The sequence below is a fragment of the Meriones unguiculatus genome, chromosome 18 (assembly GCF_030254825.1).
Source record: "Meriones unguiculatus strain TT.TT164.6M chromosome 18, Bangor_MerUng_6.1, whole genome shotgun sequence".
NCBI classification, from domain to species: domain Eukaryota; kingdom Metazoa; phylum Chordata; class Mammalia; order Rodentia; family Muridae; genus Meriones; species Meriones unguiculatus.
Genome location: NC_083365.1, coordinates 209,190 through 231,801, shown reverse-complemented (window position 1 = coordinate 231,801; position 22,612 = coordinate 209,190). Strand labels below are relative to the sequence as shown.

Genomic DNA, 22,612 nt, shown 5'->3' with positions numbered 1-22,612 from the left:
AACAAGTCTGTCTTCCTTTGCCCTTCATTTATTTATTTAGCTGACAATTAGGGAACGTTCCTACGCTGTCAGCATGCAGAAAGGGATGTCACTGAAAGGAACATCCAAGAAAGGAACCACCAGCTCTGGGGTTATGGTAGCATGCCTCTGATACCTAGAAGTAGAAAAATAGAAGCAGATGGAGCAGGAGCCTGAGTCTAGCCTGAAGCCCACGAGACTCTATCTAAAACAATAATACAAATAAAAATAAAGAAAAGCCTACCTGCACACTTATAAAAGTAACTTTATTCCCCAGACGTAACTGTTGTCTCAGAGGTTTGCTGATTCCTGGTCTGATGAGCTAGGCTTAGTCCTGGAAGCTCCCGGCTACTGTACAATCTAATTTAAAACTAGAATATTTTCAGCCTTTGGGACTTACTGCTGAATAAGATCACCATTTCTAGGTCTTTTTGAACTGTGGCTGGCTGATTCTGTAATACTAGGATCACTGGACCCTCAGAGACCACCAGGACACGACTTGATGCAAGAGCAAGAGAGCTTTATTACAAGAGTGAGCAAACTCGGGACCCAAGTCTCACTGACAGAGCAGTAGAGAAGTGGGAGCCTGAGCCCTGAGTGAGCAGAGTTTTTAAAGGGAAATATTGTAAGCAGGCGGTTTCCATGACAGCAAGCAGGGAGCTAACATGTTTCCATGAGAGAAAGCAGGGGGGTTCATGCCTTGATGTTACAGAATTGGGTAAAAGCCATAGGGGAGAGGTGACCGTTTACAGAATCACAATTGCCAGGGAGATTGTCTCTATTTTTTTACTAAACATTTATTTTGTGCTATTTCCTGGAGGCTGTTGCTTGCAGAGCTACTTTTGTTTTCTGCCAGGTGCACATTCTGTGATATTTCCTGGTACCTGACTTCAGCTCCTGGTCAAGATGGCTCCTTATTTCAAAATGGAGTCACCCAGGCTAATTTAAACTCTTCAGTTCAACTCAGCCGTTCTGGTTTAAACTCCCCTCCCAGCTGACTGATTCAATCTGGCTTCTCTCAGTTTCTCACTGAGTTGCTTTTCTTAGCTTCAAACTAACTCTAGCAGTCTGTTCTAATATTCAGGCTCCTTCTCATTCTCTACATCATTTTGTCTTCACCTGTGTCTAGCTTGCTCTCTCTTCAACCTCTCTCTGTAAAACTCTCCCAGTTAAAAACTGCCTCTGAATTCCATAAACTTAACTGCTGATAATTCAAATCCACTGCATTGCCTCTTAACTCATTGACTCAACGTAATTTTCTGGAAAAACAACAACAACTACAAATTAAAAAAAAAAAAAAAAAAAAAAAAAAAAACAGACGAAAAACACTAGAACTCAGAGATCTGCATGCTTCAGTCTCCTGAGTGTTAGGTTTAAAGGAGTGTACCACCACACCTGGACCTAAGCTTTTCTTTACCTGAAACTTGCTCTATACTGGCCTGGCCTTGAACTCAGAGACCTGCTTACCTCTGTCTCTTGGGATGAAAGGCCTGTCTGTATTTCTGCCAGAGAAGGCACATTGCTATATAAAATCCCTCAACACAAAGTGGTGGGAAAGTTGACAGAGAAATCTGTAGAAATATGACCTGACTTGGCCCTTTGTGTTCTCAGGACCTGTCACCCAAAAGTGACAGGATTAGGGGGGCTGAAAGCTTGGTCTGTCTGACAACCCAGCCTAGGTTTCCCAGAGCAGGCAGTCCCCTCCCTTGCCATGGAGCACAGACAAGAGCATGGAGGCAATCGCTTAGGCCTGGGGATATGAAGGGCTTAGGTAGCAGTCAGAGGAAACTCCCCTGGCTTAAATGCAAGCACAGTCACAAATTGTTTGACTCTTTCTGGAGGAGTCTTCATAGGGCCTGGCTCACTGGAGTCTTACTGATAACTGTCTCTGTGGGGCATATGCAGGTTTAGTATCCCAGAAGGCCTGCCCTGAGAGTCTGTGCCAAAGCCCAGCAATCTGGATGTCCACATGCCCCTCTGGTGTTTCATGTACAGTCTAGAGATATATCTGCTCTGAGCTGAAAAAATCACTCTTGAGAGCAAAAGGTTTGAAGAGTTTAAGTTAGCCTGGGTGACTCCAGTTTGAAATGAGGAACCATCTTGACCAGGAGCTGAACTCAGGTATCACAGAATGTGCCCTTGGCAGAAAACAAACTTAACTTTCCTAGAAAATAGAGACAATCTCCCTGGCAACAATCAATAAGAATCTGTTGGAAAAATTCTCCCCAGAGTTCCAGATGTACTTTAGAAGAATGGCAATTGTGATTCTGTAGAAGGTCACCTCACCTCTATGGCTTTTACCCTATCCTGTCATGTCAAGGCATGAACACCCCTGCTTGCTCTCATGGAAACTGCCTGCTTGTCCTTTTTCCCTTTAAAAAACCCTGCTCAAAAACAAAACAAAACAAAACAAACAAACAAACAAACAAACAAAAGACCTTGCTCCCTCAGCGCTCTGGATCCCACTTCAGTGAGACCTGGGTCCCGAGTTTTGCTTTCATAATGAAGCTCTCTTGCTCTTGCAGAGAGTCATCTCCTGGTGGTCTCCGAGGGGCCCGTGGTCCTGGCATAACAGGTTCTGTGCACACAGATGACTACTGGAGAACCAGAGAAAGTTAAACACGCAGATTTAAGCTTCAAAGACATTGACTAGTCTCCCAGCAGGCATGGTGAGAAAAGACGTGGTTTACAGTCTGATGAGCATTTGCAATTTGTAGAGGCAGGTTTCACCCGTATCACCCAGACATTATGTTTGTTTATCCAATATGCTTTTCGCCTAAATCTTGAGCATTGCTTCTGAATTTATTAAATCTAACACCATGAGTGATGTCACCTGTAGATTACAACAGCCTAGGCAACTTCTCTATTATCATAGGGCCTAAGGAAACCCTACCTCAGTCATTCTCCCAGACCTTAAATCGTGAGCACTCTTTCTGCATCAACATTGCCTATCTTTATGGGAGATTCCATATTTCCTTTAAAAGAGGTTCCATATAAACATGTCTTGACCTTTGTTGTACACAGGGGAGTGAGCTAATACTTTCTTTTTCCTAAAGAGTGCTGTGTTTAAATGTGACTAAAATAAAGGACCTGATGTCAGACTCTAGAAGTATGAACCAGTTAAGGACAGCTAATTCAAGATGGACAGAGTTTCTTTGTTGTCTCTTCCTGGATCGTTTTGCTTCTGGCCATAAAGCCTTCAGGGACACCTGTACATCTCAGTCTCTGGGAATCCCATGTGTTTCTGAGACCAAAGTAAACTAAGAATAGAAGAGAACCTTCATTCCTCTGATATTCAAATAAGTCTTTCAACTCTGGAGTACCCCAAAGAGTTGATCTGCACATTCTTTGGAAACATTCCTGGAGGTTACAGTGAGGTGAGAAGGAGGTAGACTTGGTTTTGGAAATTTGTGGCTAGCACAGTGGTGTGTGTGTGTGTGTGTGTGTGTGTGTGTGTGTGTGTGTGTTTCAGGTTGGCTTGATTTTTTTTTTCAGTACTGAAGGCTGAACCCAGGGATCTGAGTATGCCAGGCTGCACTCTACCATGGGTATGAATATTAATCCCCTTCTTCTGTGCCACATCTGTTGTCTCCTCCATAACTCAAGTTTCCCCATTTACTCAGTAGAAAGACTAATAATGGTACCTATGTCAAAGGGTGACTCTGAGGACTGAGAGACATGATGGAGAGTTGTTTAGACTGGGATGTAATGGGCTACACAGTGAGATTTGAGGTCTGTTTGCTCTTGTCTGGTGCTGAAGAAGAGGACAGTGGTGGGTAGAAGGCATTTCATGGAGAAAGAAGCTGCCTCCCTGAATTAAGGAAGATCAGAAAGGTAGGGTAGAGCTCACAATCCCTGAAACCAGAGGAAGACCTTCCCTTCTCTGAGAAAGAGAGAGGGGAGGGGAGGAGAGGAGGGAGAGAACTGGCATTGGGCTGTAAAGTATTAAACAAATGAATTTTTAAAAAGAGCAAAGCGTTGGAAATTGCATTTTTAATCATAATAAAACACATTTTTTTCCAAAACGGTCTTTAAAAGGGTAGTCGATATAAAAAGCGAGTACTCTAACCAAATTTTATAAAACAATAACAAGAATATGTAAAATCCAAATAAGAAAGGCAAAATCAAAACAACCAACAAAAAACACCAACAACAAAGAAAGAAAACCAAAACCAAAACCCACAGAGAAAATGATGCTCAGCAGCCTTCTCTCACTGCAGATTTAGCAGGACACACCCACAGCCTGTGGCTGGTCTTGAACCCTTAGTGGCAAAGGAGACACCAGTTCTCTCAAGGGGTGTTGTCACAAAAGCAAAGGGACTCAGACCCAGAAGCAGCCTGGCTGGCTCACTGGCTAGATAGAATCAGGGCCTGTTCACACAAGGGAAACCCATTCTGAAGAGGACTATTCCTCCCAGAAAGTCCGTGTTTCCTGGGGCTCAGCAGGTGGCTCCTGGTGCAGCAGCTCCTTCTGCAGGAGGCTCTCCTCGGGGGCTATGGCCAGGTCCAGTTCAAGGCGCAGCTCTTCAGACCTGTGAGAGGAAGGCAGTTAAGAGCTAGGCCTGGTAGGGACCTGCCATCTCAGCCTTCAAGCTGCTACCTCCCATCACCTCAACTGTGCTGGACAGTCAACACTGATCTCCTAACTGAAGTCATTGTAATCCCAAGAAAGAAGAGTCACACAATATCTGGGTCTACAAAATGTTTCCATTTTACTGGCAGGTCAGAATTGGATCTAGGAACTGGATGTTCTCTGTTCTGCTGCGAAGACTAGCACTTTCTCCTACAGTCCAGGGGCATCATTATTTAAAATCACGGACCCTAATAATCAGATCGAAATAGAAGTTATTCATGATGACTCTCTGATGGATCACATCATTTTACAGAGAGAAACAATACAGCCTTGCAACTTGGGCACCTGAACAAGGTCATGAGGCTGGCTCATTCCTCCTGCTCAGAAAGAGCTTGTGTGCGGAGGCTCCTCCTCCTTGCACCCAAGCATTATGCATGATGGAGCCTGTCATGCCGGAGCAGCATTTCCTGAGTTGTGTGCCTGCCAACAATGGCCCTGCACAGGCTCTGGCACCACACTGAAAGCTCTGTTTTCCTAGGGACTAGAGGTGGGCAGACTGCATGCTGGCTGTCTATGGGAGTGTGTTACAGAACACTCCCATCAAGGTTCTGATCATCCCTGTAGCAGAGACATCTGCCTGGCTTCATCCTGGAAACGCCTTAACCTAGTCTCTGCAGAGAACCCTTCTCACAGAAATGGGTAAACACCGCAGAGATCAGGGGATGTTCCTGAATAAAAATAAAATTTTAGCCTGGTGTGGTATGCAGCCCTTGAGATCCCATCACTTGGGAGGGAGAGGTCTTCAGTTGTCATGAATTTAAGGACAGCCTGCTAGGAATTTACAAAAGACTCAGAAGGTGTCAAACATCTTGTTTCCTGGCTAGAAGTTCCTGTTGACTGGAGCAGCACAATACTTTAAGGTGTTCTTTCCCAGGAGTGGCTCCTAGCCTTGCTGGTGAGCAAAAGCCCATAAAGACAGAGACAGAAAATCCAAGAAGAGGGGACCCAGATGGTTTCACCTTCTCCTCCCAGCCTGGACTCCTACCTCATCTGGAGCTCCTCAAATTGATGCTGCAGCCTTAAGGCTCAGTCCTGGAAGGCCAGCTGCTTCTGCTTCCTGGCGTTCCGCAGGGGCTTCTCCAGTCTTTCCCGCTCCTGCTCACTACAAGCTGGTGTTCAGTGCAGGGTTGCACACAGGCGTGCGCACACTGTCATACAGGGGCAAGCACACACAGAGGACCCAGAGCTTGCTGGCCAGCCAGGACAGCCAGAACAGCAGCTTCAGGGCAAGGAAGAAACCCTGTTGCAAGGTAGAAACTGGCGTGAAAGATGCCCAATGGCCTCCTCTAGCCAATGCACACTGCGTGATTGTCCACCCTGCCCAGAGGCTTCATGCTAGAAGAGCATGGAGTTTAGACTCCGCACACAAGCTCTTTCAGAATGGTCTCACAATTCTGTTATCCATCCCTTGGGGACTAAACTAGCTGTGAGGAGCTTGCTCTGCTTAGCCAGACATGTTGAGGTGGGTAGAGAATTTTTTCCTTTGAAGTCTCTAGACTCTGACCTCATCAAACTGTCAAAAGTCCTCCACATTTCCCTTGTCATCTAGGCAGCTCCAGATTATAAACACTCCAAATAACTCCCAGAAAACAGGGCTGAGAAACTCTAATTCAGGCATCTGTCCGTGTGAACTAAGAGCTGGGCAACAGAGGAGACCACGTTGGAGTGAGGAAGAATGGAGGAGGCCACACGATATCCAAATGGATGACAATGAGAAGCACTCATCTGGCATTACTACTAGGCTCTTCTTTTTGCCAGCTGCTTCCTACCTGTGATGTCACATGACCCTGCCAGGGCAAACAGCCACAGGACCCAGAGGGCACCAATGATCTGGGTACACTGCACTCCGGCTTTCCAGAGAACATCTAATCGTGGGGTGTCTCATTCCCCATGCTGCTCTTTGGACTGCGCCTTCAGCAGAACAGCAGGGTATGCCTGCCAGTAACTGACATTCTCACACTAGGCTCATTTCCCAGAGTACTTGTGCATTGACAGAGAAAAGAACAGTCATATTGCATGAGGTGGGCGGGTGGTGGGTGTGTCGATTAGCGAGCAGGGTGATAGGTGAAAGTTCAGGTGTATAGATAAGTCCAATGGGCAAATGGTCCCTGACCTTGGACAGTTCCTGGGTCTGGAGGTCGCAAGTCTCCTCCTCTTGGTCCTCACAGATCTGCTGCAGGTCCACCAACTGGTGCTGCAGCAGGGCCCAATCCTCTTGCACTTTCTTGTTTTCCTGCCTCAGCATGTCCACCTTCCTCTTCAGCTGAGTCTGCTCCATCAGGAGCCGGCTGTGGAGATTGCTGGAAACACCGTCTGAAGAGTAAGCTTCTGCCGGCCTCCTCCTACACCCCCTACCCCGCCAGCCTGCTCTTGCCCTCACTACCTTCAGGACTCCATGAACACCAAGAGGCCCAACATTTCCATGAGGACGTAAGGAGGAGCCCAATACCACCATGCCTGCTGTACTAAGAAGACCATGAAGAGAACAGCTAATTCATCAGAGAATAACAACTACTGAAGTTCCACAACACTAACAGGGTTCCCTGTCCCTCCAAAAGAAAGAGGAGTCTCCACCTGTCCCTTCCTGTACAAGGAAATGGGGAAACATCAAAAACTTGATGACAAGTGCCCTCAAGGTAGGAAAAGAGAACCAAGGGGCACCTTCTATCTACCTGTTCCACAACACTCAGCTCCGTAAAACCTTGTCTGAGTCCCAGAGGCCCAGGGACCTGGCTGACATGGCTGATCAGCCCTCCATCCTCAAGCATTGTTGTCACACGCACTTGTGGCTAGGCTCCGTGTGTAACAGCAACCATTAACTTATGAAGCATTGGAAACCCAGGTCATGCAGAAAACAAAAGCGGTCCTTTCTCATCTTCTCTTTGCTATTGCTTTTGTATTTGGTGAGGCAGGGTCTCCTGTGGCACAGGCTGGCCTCAGCATCCCTGTGTGGCCAAAGAGGACTTGAACTGATCCTCCTGCCTCCACTTTGCTAGCTTTTCTAACTGCCACGTGTTCACCTTTCTGAGACTTTCCTGACTTTCATTTCGACCTCCTGTCTAAGGTCCATCAGCTGACCCTTGAAGGACTCTCAGTCAGCTCACAGCTAGTTGTATCATGGCTAGATGGAGTGTGTGTGTGTGTGTGTTTTTGTGTCCTCCTTAAGGTTTGGGTGTCAAGTCCCACAAAGAATCAAGTGTTTGAACATTGTTCCAACCAGGTGGCACCAGGTGGAGCAAACTGTGGACCTTGGGCAGTGGGCCTAGCAGGACGAGGTGGCTCCCTGGGCATCACTGGGGACAGACACTTGAGTGTAACCAGCTTCCTCAGGCCCCTACTGCCCCATTGCTCAAGACCAGCTTCCCTGTCCCTGGAGGACAGAATGTGAGGGAACCCAGGGGGATGTGCCTAGGGATCGTTGGTCCATTTCTTGCTCTGACACCACAAGGAGCCATTGTGACACCTATCCACTTAAGGCTCTGGCTGAGCCTGCTTCCTGTCTTACAGAGCAGAAGCTCTTGGTTGGAGAGAGACTGGACTTCTGCACTCTTGACAGATTATACTCGCATTTTCACAAGCCGTTTTGACCACCATACAGTAAGTTCCTTCTGTTCTCTAACCTACAATATTTTATTATGTTCGTTTACTAAACACAAACTCTCCGTCTATTCCCTCCCTCACACACTCACACCATTCTCCACTCCCCCTGTCTTATACAGCAGAAGCTCTTGTTGGAGAGCGACTGGACTTCTGCGCTCCGCTCCTGACACACATACTTGGACTTACTAAGAACTTACTATACAATGGTAAGTTCCTTCTGTTTTCCGTCTTAGAACATTTTATTATGTTTATTTAATAAACAGACACTCTCTTCCAGTTCATGGGATGGACCCTCTCGGTTTTAAAAGAAAGATTTATTTGGGGGTGGGGTAGTCTGGATAGATGGCCTGTCACTTTAAGAGCATGTACTCCTGGAACTAGGTTTGATATCCAGCACTTCCGTGCCAGATCATAACTACCTGTAGGATCTGACGCCCTCATGTGAATAAGGAAAGATATTTCACTATTGACGTGATGTGTAGTAGCAGTGAGTGCACTTGTGTGTGGGTGTGTGCGCACGTGTATGGATGCCCTCAGAGGGCAGTGGTGTAGGATCTCCTAGAGCTGGGATTGGAGCAATTGTGAGCCACTTGACCTGGGTCCTGAGAACCAAATATAGGTAGGTCCTCCGCAGAGCTAGTTGTACCTGGACTCGCGGGCTGTCTCCCCAGCCCGGACACGCTGGGTTTCTGGGGTGTCTGTTGTCCTATATACTTCTCTTGCATCTAATTTTATTAGTGCCTGCTCTCCCACAGTACACGTGAGCTCAGGGTTAGAGGATGACTGTTCTTTCTTATCAGTGGCTCTTAGTTTCTAGACTCCTTTTGGTTTGTTCTTCCAGTTTGCAGTTGATTCCTGTCAAACCAATCTATCCTATTTTGCTCTACACTGCTTTGGAACATATTTCATTCTTGTCTCTCTAAGCATTTAAGTATCCAGTTAGGCGGTCTGAAATGTGTGTGACCTCTTTCTTCCTTCTTTTCCTAGTCTTTTGGAGGTAGGAATTCATAGCTCTAAATACTCTCCTAGTGCCTGATTTTAACTCTGTCAACTTTCTCATTGAAAGTTTGGTTCTAGCCGCATGAAGGAGGAGGGCCTGGCTCTGAAGCAGGGCGTGAAGGCCTGCTCCTCTGTGGAGGACCCCTTCAACACCTATTATAAGATGATGAGAACTCTGGGACACGGACATTTTTCCGAAGTTAAAATGGCGTTCCATGTGCCCACTGTGACCTGTGTGGCTGTAAAAATCCTTAGAGATAAGAAGTACAACGCGATTTTTAACAATGAGATCACCATTATGAAATCCTTGAACCATCCAAATATCGTCAGGCTATTTCACGTGGTGGAGACAGCAGAGACCACCTACCTGGTGATGGAGCACGCCTCTGAGGGAGAGCTGCTGAGGCACATCCTGGAACGGGGGCCTTTAGAGGAGATTGAGGCCCAAAGGATATTCACACAGATCGCACGTGCTGTGGATTACTGTCATGATAACCGAGTTGTCCACAGAGACATTAAAGCCACAAACATCCTGTTGGACTGCAGAGGGAACTCCAAACTGATAGATTTTAGTCTCGCTGTCAAAGTGACTCCTGGGCAGAAACTGCGGGGTTTCTGCGGCACTGGGCCCTATTGTGCCCCAGAACTCTTTGCACAGCACGAATATGAAGCTTATCCCGTTGATGTGTGGTGTTTGGGGGTTCTACTCTTCCTCATGGTGTCTGGACGTTACCCTTTCCAGGCCAGTTCGTTTGCAGGCATGAAGAACGAGGTCACCTCGGGCAACCTTCAAATTCCTCACCATGTGTCCATCAATTTTTCCAATGTCATCCTCGATCTACTGAGAATCAATCCCGGCAGGAGGCCCACCATCAAGGACATCATGAGGTGCCCCTTGATCAGGACCGGTGAGGCACGTTCGCCACCTATAGTGTCTACCCATAGTGTCCCAGGCACCCCAAGCCCTAGCATTGTCGGGACCATGAGAGTCATGGGCTATAAGCCAGAAGAGATCATTGAGTCTCTCAGAGATAACAAATACAACGAGGTGATGGCAACTTACCTTATACTGCAACACCAGTCACCTGGGGGAGACTGTGGCCACAACCAGGTGAATCCTGTGAAACCCAGGCAGCCGGGCACCGTCCTCCACCTGACAGAGCCTCACACTTTTCCCGGAAGCCTAAGGAGAGCTGAGCCTGTTCCCTACAGCTCCACCTTGCCATCGAAGGCCCAGGAAAGAGAGGAGGAGCGTTATTCCAGGCCCCTTCCCAGATGCCATAGCATGCCTGCCACCCTGCGCTGCCAGCCAGACGCACATCCTCTCCACCTATCCCACCTGGGCTGTCCTGTTGCTAAGTCCCTCAAGGGCAGCATCCTGGAAATGACTGTTTACTTCTCACAGTTTGACTCACGTGACAGCCTCACTAAAAGTGACCATCCATCTCGGGCTCTCTACAACGACTTTTCTGCACCGGCCCGGAATGAGACCACAAGTGACCCAAAGAGCACTATGTCATGCAGTCATCAAGAGGAACACTGGAGTCTCCTGGAGGAAGAGGACAGTTCAAGCTCCTCCTCTGAGGATTTATCGGTGATGACGACCATCGAAGAGGAAAAGACCCTAACACCGGAAGATATCGATGAAGAAGAAGCACTGGTTTCCCTGAAAGAGAGCATCACCAAGGAGGACACCAAAACACCAATAGAGATCGAGGAGGACACCATCACACCAGATACCATCACACCGATAGAGATCGAGGACGAGGACACCACACCAAAAGAGATTGAGGGGGACACCACACCAGAAGAGATCAAAGAAAACACCATCACACCAAAAGAGATCGAGGAGGAGGACACCATCACAGTGAAGAAGATCGAGGAGGAGGAGGAGGAGGAGGAGGAGGAGGAGGTGGAGGACACCATCACAGTGAAGGAGATCGAGGAGGAGGAGGACACCATCACAGTGAAGGAGATAGAGGAGGAGGAGGACACCATCACAGTGAAGGAGATCGAGGAGGAGGACACAATCACAGTGAAGGAGATGGAGGAGGAGGAGGAGGAGGACACCATCACAGTGAAGGGGATTGAGGAGGAGGAGGACACCATCACAGTGAAGATCAAGGAGGAGGGCACCATCACACTGAAGATCGAGGAGGAGGAGGAGGAGGAGGAGGACACCATCACAATGAAGATCGAGGAGGAGGGCACCATCACACTGAAGATCGAGGAGGAGGGCACCAGCACACTAAAAGAGATCCAGGAGGAAGACACCATCACACTGAAGATCGAGGAGGGCACCATCACACCAAAAGTAATCGAGGACACCATCATACCAGACACCATCACAGCGATAGAGATCGAGGAGGAGGACACCATCATGCCTGCAGAGACCCCGGAGGACACCATCACACCTGGCCAGCCTCAGGACGCTGGCACCACTTCCCCCCGCAACCAGCGTCAACGCTGGAAGCGGGTGAAGAAGACAATCATGAACGGCCTCAGACACCTGTGCTGCTGCTGCCTGCCACCCGCTAAGACAAAGACCACCTCATGTAAGAACATGACTCCAATGAAAAGGGACCGAGAAGTCACCCTCAGCACCAGGTGAGTGCATTTCCTTCATTTTATTCACCTTTCCTCTGTCCTTTGTAAGTAATGAGAATTTGCACACTGTGCCACACCTATGAACTTAACAATCTCTGTCACTTGAGAAAGACCAATCCCATAGAAATCTCGGAAATGTGACTTCAGGCTTGTTGAGCAACAAGTGGACTGTATGCATATGCTGATAAAGCAGGGAAAGGAGCAGTTGGGGCTTGGGCAATGGCAGCAGAGATTGCTTAGAGACCAGTAGGGCACTTTGATGCTGCAGGGCCAGCACAGAAAGTTCTGTGTGCTTCAAAGTCAGTAAGAGTCTCCTACCTGTGTCTTTTTGCTTTGAAGTCCTGAAGAGGACAAGCCCCAGCTCCATGGCTTGCGGGCCAAGGGTTGCGGATCAGCCTGGATGAGATGTGGAAAGCCTCTCAGGCCAGATGTCCAGGAGCCAGTGTGGTCACAGGAGCCTTCTGCACAGGGCCCACCCCAGTGCAGATCTGTCCAGGTAAAATCCCAGGCAGGAGGGGCTGGCTTTCCACTGGGCCTTCATCAGAGGGGAAGAGCTGAGGTGCAGAGGTGCCCTACTGCTCTATGTGAGAGCCCTTACCCTCTCCCCCAGCCTGCATAAACATCACAGATTGCCCTCTGGGTAGTGATTGTCCTTTACTCCCTGATTCTTGGCAGGAAACATAATCTTTTCTACAAGGTGAGACTCCTCTCCCTAGTAAGAGGAGTTTCCAGTTTCCAGTATCCCTGTCCCACCTACCCCAATACACCATCATACCAGACACCAGCACACTGAAATTGACCAAGGAGGACACCATCATACCATACACCATCATACCAGACATGATCACACTAAAAGCGATCGTGGAAGAGGACACCATCACACTAAAGAAGATCGAGGAGGAGGACACCATCACACTGAAGAAGATCGAGGAGGAGGAGGAGGACACCATCACACACACTGAAGGAGATCGAGGAGGAGGAGGACACAATCACACACTGAAGGAGATCGAGGAGGAGGTGGAGGAGGACACCATCACACACACTGAAGGACATTGAGGAGGAGGACACCATCACAGTAAAGAAGATTGAGGAGGAGGAGGAGGACACCATCACACTAAAGAAGATGGAGGAGGAGGATACCATTACACACACTGAAGGACATTGAGGAGGAGGATACCATCACACTAAAGAAGATCAAGGAGGAGAAGGAGGACACCATCACACACACTGAAGGAGATCGAGGAGGAGGACACCATCACACACACTGAAGGAGATCGAGGAGGAGGACACCATCACACACACTGAAGGAGATCGAGGAGGAGGACACCATCACACACACTGAAGGAGATCGAGGAGGAGGACACCATCACACTAAAGAAGATGGAGGAGGAGGACACCATCACACACACTGAAGGAGATCGAGGAATAGGACACCATCACACACACTGAAGGAGATCGAGGAGGAGAGGACACCATCACACACACTGAAGGAGATCGAGGAATAGGACACCATCACACACACTGAAGGAGATCGAGGAGGAGGACACCATCACACACACTGAAGGAGATCGAGGAGGAGGACACCATCACACACACTGAAGGAGATCGAGGAGGAGGACACCATCACACCAGACACCATCAAGTGAAAGAGACCAAAGAGGAAGAGACCGAGGAGGACACCATCACACCTGGCCAGCCTCAGGACGCAGGCACTGCTTCCCCCCGCAACCGGCATCAACGCTGGAAGCGGGTGAAGAAGACAATCATGAATGGCCTCAGACACCTGTGCTGCTGCTGCCTGCCACCCGCTAAGACAAAGGCCACCTCATGGGAGAACATGACTCCAATGAAAAGGGACCGAGGAGTCACCCTCACCACCAGGTGAGCGCATTTCCTTCATTTTATTCACTTTTCCTCTGTCCTTTGTAACTAATCTCTCCCTAGTGATACAGTTTCCAGTCTGCCTGTCCCACCTGTCCCAAGATGGGTTCCCAGGTTGAGAATTGAGGCCTACAAGCAGCCGGATGGGAATTCTTTAGAAGGAGCCTCCTGCCATCCTTTTGCAAGAGCCCCGCACCCACACACATGCCAAAGCCATCACAGGTTCCAGTGCTTGAGTCCTCAGACCCAACTCAGAACAAAGCCTGGAAACCTCACAGGCTGGGAGTAACTCCAAAGGCAGCTGTGCCCTCTCTTGACACCAGTCCTGCCCTAAGGACTCACCTCTTGTGTATCTATGCTTGCTCCTTCAAGGCGACCATTCACATTGGAGCCCACACTCCCCACCACATGCCCCACTGTGAGGGTCTAACTAGAGACTCTCTGTTGGAGGAGCAACCTGCTGTGTCCCTGCCTCATGGCATCCTCAAGCCTCTACCTCGTGTATGCACTCAGCTGGACAGATCTTAAGGCTGCCTCCATTTCTCCAAGCCTCTGCACCTGCACAGTTAGTTAATCAGCCTTGCACAGCCTTTGGGGAGAGATCTGGGAAGCCTTATCTTTCCATCCTAGTATCACATTGATAAGACATTTGTTCTTTCTCCCTAGACTGTCCAACAACTGTCAGCGTGAGACACAGAGAAGTCTGTGTGTCTGACCATGTACGGTCCATCCATCCTGGTGCTTCCCTGAATTTGAATGCAGGACAAGGCTCAACAGTCTTGAAAGGAAGGATTGTCATGCTATTGGGATAGCCTCTATCCCCATAATGTACTTCCACATCCGAAACACTCTGAGCAACTCTGAGCCCATAGGATGGACACTTGATATGGCAGATGGATGTGTTTTATTTTGCAGAATTTGGAAAACAAAGGTATGTACTCCATACCATAGATGTATACCCAGGGTTTCAACGGGCAGCTGCTTTAAGTGCTGAAAGGGCTGATTGTGTAATTGCACATTTATTAGAAATAGTGGAAATTTGGGGGACACCTTCACACATTAAGACTGATAATGAACCTACATATATATGTAGTAAGATGAAGCAATTCTTTGCCTATTATACTAAATAATTATACAGGCTGGGAGTGACTCCATATGTTTCTATATGCCAAACAACTCTTTCTACACATTGAGAGTCAGCAATTATATTAAGATTCAGGGAAATCTACTAATACCATAAAGATTACATACAATTCTGATTTTGGAACTGATTTTTGAATTGAGGTATATGGGCTTTCTATCACCTGGCTTTTTTTCCCCCCCCCCCCTGTGGTGCAAGTCTTTTATCTCTCACTCCCAAGTGGCTATCTGAGTTTGAGGTCATAACTACAGAACAGCCAGGGCTACACAGAGAAAGCCTGTCTTTAAAAACCAAACAATCAAAAAGCCGCAGTTTTCCATCTGTAAAATGGGGACCCTTGTAGGATTCTTAGCAGGAATGCAGCCCTGGAGGTTTGCAAAGCTGTTACAAAGGCTTTGGGATTTATTTTCTCTTGTCAGGGAAACCAGAGTTCAAGTCTTCGCCTATTGCTCAGCAGGCACCACCCACTGTCTTTGGCTGAACTAGTTGAATCCTGTGAGGTTTTCCCAACCAGCCTTAGGGCTGTGCTCACAAATCCCACATCCAACCGTGTGGTGGTTGGTAGGGCTTAGCAGAGCATCCGGGTATTTCCTGCCCCTACCCTGAACCCCACAAACCCCAGAGCAAAAGGAACACTGGCAGCAGCTGAGCACGTGCTTCCCTCCCTGATTCTGCTGAGACTGTTTTTAGGATTTCACTGCTTCTAAAGAACAAGTTAATTTTCCCTTTTTGCATCAAATATGGAAAGGAATTACCCACTCCCTCAGCTTCACACCTTCACACGTAAATGTCTCCTTTCCCTCTCTACCACCAACTCCGTAGCCGTCCTCAGCTTGATTACTTCCATCCCTCTCCATCTATCACCTGCACCATCTCCATTCCTCCACCAATTCCATCATCTCTGCCACTTCTATTACTGCCACTGACCTCTCCGTTTTCAGCTCCCACATCATCTTCATGGCCTCCATCACCTTGACAACCTCCACCATCTGCATCAACCCCATCACCCATACTGTCTCTATCACCTAGATAAAACCTACCAATTCTATCAACTATACCCTCTCCGTCATCCCAGCCAACTTTACCACCCACAATTTTGTCATCCCCACCATCTCTAACTATTTCCGCCATCTCTGTCCCTGTCTACCACATGGTCAGTCCCTACCACTGGTATCAACACTTGACCAAATACCTCCAACTCCATCTGGAAAAATGCAATCATCTCTATCCTGTATACATCTCCATAATTACGACTCTCCTTCACCTTGACCATTTCACGCCCTCAATTCTGCCACCTCCACCATCTTTTTCACCTGCTCTGCCTCTACTGCTTCTACCACCACGGGCTCCTTCGTCTCTTTTTTTATATGTCGCCTACCCCTCCTCACCTATTCTGCCACCCACATTGAGGACAAGTCACCCATCCTCACCACGTCTTCCATAACTGCTCCTACCACCTCCTCTACCTACGGCACTGCCACCACCACCACCATCAGTGTCTCCTTCCGTCTGACTTCTACACCCTCATTCACTCCTGGTATCATTTCTACCACCTCCATCTCCTCCATCATTGCCTCCATCACCAGCTGACCACTAGGCATGGCTCCATCAAGCCTACCAAGAACTCTTAGTAACAAAATCCATCCAGATAGAAGAAGAAGACAGGAGAAGGCATGCAAATGAGCTAGGGTGCATTTGTGGAGGCCAGAAGACAAACTTTTGGAATCTGCCCTATCCTCCTGCCCTATCCTCCTAGGTGGATTCCAGGGATTGAACTCAGATTACCAGGCTCACACAGAAAGCTCTTTCCTCGGCTGGCTGACCCCAGCCATAAAAAAAATTTCCATTCCAGACTAGCAAGTATTTCTCCACAAAGGGCTGAAGGTTTAGGAGTCTGGTGTGGTGGCTCCGAGATGGAAAGGTCATTGGAAAGATTCGAATACAGTTCTTAACTGTGCAGTAGGGAAAACCCAGGCCCACTCTAGGACAAGCCTACACCCTCACTGGTGGGCCTCCAACAAATCAGGCCTGTTCATGCCTCCAAGCCTACTCAGGTTATCTCCTTCACCTCTTGGTTGGTTGAGCCCTCTCCCTGGCAGCCTCTTTTGAGCTCCAGTCTCAAGCAGCAGGACTGTGTGTGTCAGGTAGACAGGGCTCCCTGAGGGCAAAGGCATCTGTGTGGTCATCAACAGGGAGTACTGGGGAAATACTGGGCCCAGAACGGTCAAGCCTCCTCATCGACCAGATGTCCCTTTCCAGCCACCTCCAAGAGGTGATGGCTGCTTAGACAGCCATCCCATGCCCCGGGGGTTCTGACTTCAGCTTTCCCAGAAGTGTTGGCAGTTGCTCTGGTTCTGTGTGTCTGATGAGGACATGGAAATTTGCACTTCACATAGATTCCCTGAGTTGTGGTGGTTGAGAGCCTCAGCGGGTCTTCCTCATAGCCAGGGCGCTTTGCTATGGTGACTGTATAGTTTAATTTCTCTTCTGTCCCCAGTGACCTCGTCATCTGAGCTCCATGAGGACAAGAACTTGTAGCCATCCAGATATCCCGTGTGGTCAGCACAGAGCCTAGCCCAGATTGAATGAACATGCAAATCTGAAAAGAAAGGGATAGATGGTCTGTGTCCCTAAGCCTGGTACAGCTCCTTAGGTTTCCTTGGCACTGGGACCCTCGATCTCTGACAACACACACAGAAAAAAAAAAGTTTTCCTTTGGGGATTGGGAGGAAACCTCCAGGAGGGGCAGAGGTATGGCCCTGGAGCCCTGAGCTGGAGGAGACCCACCTGGCTTATTTTATCTGACTTATAAGCTGTCGTTCCATTTTGTTTGCATCAGTGTAGAACATTGGTGTCTCCCACATTTCTATCCCTCAGAGTCCTGGAGCACGCCCCTCTCTGTGCCACAGGCTGTGACTAGCTGGTAAAGGCCATGCAGGCTCATCATAAGCCTCCCCACCATCATTAGCAGGCATGTGTTGCACAAAGGTTGATGGGGCCTGTGTAGCCCCAGGCAGTTCCTCTAGTGGTGCACTTGGCTCCAGAGTCCTTTTGGCCTGTAGGGCTTCCTGTTCCTCCCCTCTGTCACAGGCAGGTGCTCTGAACCCCCTGCCCAGAGAGCAGTGAGGGGGGCAAGACCAGGGAAAGCCCTGTGTTTAGTTCCAGATCTGAGCACTTTCTTTCTCCCCTTGTCAGCGGCACTATTTGCTTCCCACGCGCTTCCATCTCTACCCATAAACACTGTTGTACAGCCAACTCTGCAATCCTCCCGAAACAGCACAACTGAGTGGCATTTCTAGTTTTACTATCTTAACCGCTTTTCTCTCAACCCCCTTCATATCCACTCCTAACTTTTCTACACCTTGTGTAATTGTTCAGTCTTTCTTCCAATCTTTTTTTTTTTTTTTAAGCAGAATATAGGAAGACAAAGCAAAAACAGAAAATCCCCTCTGGGAGCAATGTGGAAGAGAAGCTGTCAGCAGCAGCTGAAGTAAACCTTTTGCTCATATCCTGAGACAGTATATTCATTCCTTCGTACCCTGCTGTTTCCTCTATGGCATTAGAAACCCAGTCTCCTCCAAGCCTCTGTGGTGAAACGTTTTTCTCCATCTGCTACACTGTCCATCTCTGTCACTTCAAACTACTACATGCCACATGCTGAATGCCACACTTTCTTGCTCCGGGTCCCATATTTCTATCCCTCAGAGTCCTAGACCACAACCCTCTCCATGCTGCAGGCTGTTACCAGCTGGTAAAGGCCACCCCCAGAATGAGACAATTATCTAGTGTGGACAAACTATAGCCCAACTAAAATCCCAAACTTGGGATTAAAACAAAAACATATTTACATAACTGATCTTACAGTGAAACTAAAACCTTCATTAAAGGAGGAGGAGGGAAGAGAAGAAAAGGAGGGAGGAGGAGCAGGAGTCAGTGCTGGCCGCAACAGCAGCAAGCTGGAGATGATCCAGGCTGGAGATGGTAGGTTCCTATCAACAGGCCTCTTTGCAAAATCCTGGAAGACAGGCAGGGCAGCTGGTACACTCTAATACCTGAACAACTGCAGCTGCTTCTCTGCCCTCTCTAGGGTCATGTTTGTCCTGGGGAGAGGCACACTCTTCTACCCTCCCCACTTCTCTGCAAACACGTTTTGAATGGAATCTCCTCCTCCTGGGATCTAAGCCTCTGTCCTCCATCATGGTACTTTTGGCTTGACAGAGCTCTGTTGGTGACTCCCGTTCTTTCCCAGGCTGGCCTTCTAGTTCACTCTCACACCAATATTCTCAAGGCATTGCTGTGCCACCCAAACTCTTAAATAGTTCACAGGACCCTGAGGACATTCGGATGAAATGATCCTAATCCCGGGTTCCTCCTGTCCCTTGCTTCCATACAGAGACATTCTAGTCCTTTTCCATGCAAGTCTCACAAACTCTTACACTGTCAAGTTCCTTCTCACCCTGGACCAGTGTCCTGGTTTTCCAGCCTTCATTGGTCCAGCTGGTTTCTGTAGATTTCTCATCCTCTCCTCATAGAACTTGGTGAGGCCAAGATGGGTTTTCCTCTTTTGAGGCAGGAGAAAGTAAAGAAAAAGCCAGCTTAGACCAGTTAGACCAGTTCCCCTAATTATTTGTTTTCTGGATATAGTCATTCCCAAAATGCGGGTGCCAGAAGGTGTTACCTGAAAATAGCTTCATCGTCAAGCAAGTCTGTGAAACGGTTGAATCATCTTCATCCTACATATATTCTCCACTTCGTAAAACGATAACGCATTTATTTCATTACCAACTATTGCATAACAAACCACCCCTGAAGCCAGCAGCTTAGAACACAGGTAAAAAGCTGTCTCCTACTTTCCACGGGTCAGGATTCAGGGGAGACCCAGGCAAGGTGCCTGCTTTGGTCTCAGACACTGCAGTCCCCTGAAGACTTGGCAAGGCACTGGAGAATCAGCGCCCAAGTTACCAGTGTGGTGCCTGGGTTTCCTATGGTTGCCACTGGGTGTCCTCAGAGTAAGTGATCCAGGAAGAGGGGAGCCACAATATCTCATACCCGTGTCTCAAAAACCAGAGAGCATCAATTCTGCACAGTGACGTAAGCCATGTATGAGATACCTAGCTGGGAGGCGTGTGAACTCAGTGTGGGCAACTCTGGAGGTCGCCTCAGAGGGGAGCTAGTGCAATTCGCTATCAATGTGCTGGTTTGAAGGCACAATCGATGAATAAAACATTCCAGGATGCTGGAATTTCATGGTGTATGCTTTGGAGGAAAACTACCAGGATGGTCGGGTGGGGAGTGAAGGTCTCAGAGGCTCGTGAGCGGAGGCAACAGGTGTGCCTATCTAGAAGAGCCTAGAACTGGAGACAGACTTGCAGTGACTGCCAGAGTGGGTGAAGAAGCTAGACCTTGTGTCCTGTGGTGCCTGAGACTCAAACCCTTCGTTCTAGGAAGGCAAGCACAGACCTGTGGGACTGTACCTGATCGCTTGAGCCCTGTTTACTTCCTCAGTGCTTCATCAGAGATAGGCAGGGAAAGGCCAAGTTTACAGGCAGAAAGGAAGAGCTCATGTCCCAGGCTCCCTAAAACTTGGAGACGAGAAAATCTAGATGCCTGGGCCGGGCCAAGCCCTCAAGAACTCTGTCCAGCGGCATCGCGTGTCCAGATTTCCACCTTTGTGAGTAGCATTAAAACTAAGATCACTTGATGGCTCAGCTCACGAAGGCCTTGCTTTTTTCCCTGTTTTTTTGCACAAGGGCTCCTATTTGAAAGGGCCTGGCCTGGAGCTGGAGCCAGGTTGCTTGAAGGAAATGGGTTTTCATCAAATGTTTACAGGGACAGTATCCGCAGGTGCAGAAGAGAAAAAGAGAACGAAAGTACGGGAAGGTTAGAGGGAATGGAGAGGTGATGGTGGGAAAGGCAAGAAGCGAGACAAGAAGGAAGGGTTAATTAAAGGCGAGCAGCTCACCTGAAAACTCAAGGATTTATCTTATCCCCTGTCACCAAAATGTCCCCACCCAATCTAACCGACCCCAACACTTTCGCCGCCCTTGGCCACAAGGTGGCACTCTTTAGACTTTCTTCCCCTCCAAAACAAACAACCAAAACAAAAAACCAAGGAGGGAGGGAGCAAAGACAGCACACTGCCCCAACCAAGAACAGTTTGAAAACCCACCCCATCATGCTTAAAATCTAGGACAAAGAGCCGTCTGGACGGAACCGCTTTGACTGCCAATCTTCAAGCACAGCCTGGGAACAGCCTGGTGGCCGGAGCCCAGGAGCACCACAGAGCAGAGCGCCCTGGGGTCCCTGAAACCCGACACCCAGGCGCCAAACCAGCAGAAACCAGAGCGAAATCCTTGAACTTCTTTGTACAGTTGCTTCTGGGCGTTTTCAGGGAGCCTGGGGGCCCAAACGGAGCCCAGGCAGCTTATGGAGCGTTGCTGATGTCCCAGGGACACAAGAGAGACCAGCGCTCCGGCTGCAGCATGGATTGCGCAAGGTGCCCAGGTGCGGGCCTGCGGGGACTCTGCATGCCTGCTCTCCTAATGTTGTGCGCCGGACACAGGGGCCTAGGCGAAGACTGGGGACCAGCTTGCTATGGGGGCAGGGGTGATTCGATCTTTATTTCATCCTGGACAAGTAAGTGCCTAGAGGATGCTGCTTTGGGGCAGGCCGTCCCCCAGGGCGAGACACAGCTGGGCTCAGGTCCCCATCTGAGGGCCATCTAGGCTGCTTAGTCTGTTTTTCTTGATGTCCCTGGTCCCAAGCTTGCAAGTCCCACCCCGGGAGGATGCAGTTGGCTCTAGCTGTCTGATTACTTCCCACCTTGAGGAGAAGAGTTTACAACAAGAGGTAGAACTTTCAGACACTTCCAAAGTTAGAGGTGAGGGCACTCTTAAAAGCCAGCCATCTCCTTTTATGAATGTCCGGCCACAAAATGCAGTCTTTGTTCTCATGGCATGATGCCTGATGACCCTGGACACTCAGTGGATATCCAAGCCACGGAGTCTCTACCTCGGGGGCTCCAGCTGGTCCTTTGTGTGGACTTCTTCTCTTCCCCTTCCCCCCACCCCCCCAAGGGTGCTGAGCACCAGTCCTGCTCCCTACCCTATAGACAGATGCCAAAATCACTGCCACTCTTGCGCCTAATGTTATCAACCAAACATGATTTCAGATACTGGCAAATGCCCCCAGAGCCCTTTGCCTTCAGAGCTGAGCTGTAGGTGAGTTTGGGCTGTTGGCTTTTGACTGATGGGCTGCCAGGGAAGCCAGTGCAATTGGCCTCCTGACTAAAATGGACTCAAGGCCAGTTCCATACTTTCCAGATCCCCACAGGGTTGCCAAGTTGCAGTCACTCAAGTATGCTTCAGGCGCTCTGCTGAGAAGCAGCAACAACAATAGAAAGTCCCTCAAGATCCAGGCTCCTTAGCTCCGTGCCAATGCCAGGAGAGGCGCTGGCCGTTACAGTGGTGGGGAGATGAATCTCACAGACTGGAAAGTGTTTGGGAGTTGGAACAAGAGTCCTGAAAAATAAGCTGGCTGCTGGACACCAAATGTGCTTCGCCCTTGCTGCTGGGGTTTGTTTTCTGCAGGAAAACTGGGCTGAGCTCCAGGTTCTTCTGGATAAAGTGAGCTCTCTCTCTTGCAGATTTACAAGAAGATGGATACTGGAATTCAGGCCTGGGCTAAGAAATGGGAACTCGTTTGTTACTTTAGCAGGTGGGAGCTGGCGCTCC

General features: G+C 48.8%; 1 protein-coding gene across 1 annotated transcript; it reads left to right on the top strand.

Moving 5' to 3' along the window:
* The first annotated feature begins 9,455 nt into the window (after positions 1-9,455).
* Positions 9,456-14,428, top strand: LOC110543179 (sperm motility kinase X-like). Its single transcript, XM_060372144.1, has 4 exons — positions 9,456-10,910; positions 11,790-11,857; positions 12,197-12,353; positions 14,405-14,428. The coding sequence occupies exons 1-4, from the start codon at positions 9,456-9,458 to the stop codon at positions 14,426-14,428; spliced, it is 1,704 nt and encodes a 567-aa protein (XP_060228127.1).
* Positions 14,429-22,612: the final 8,184 nt, after the last annotated feature.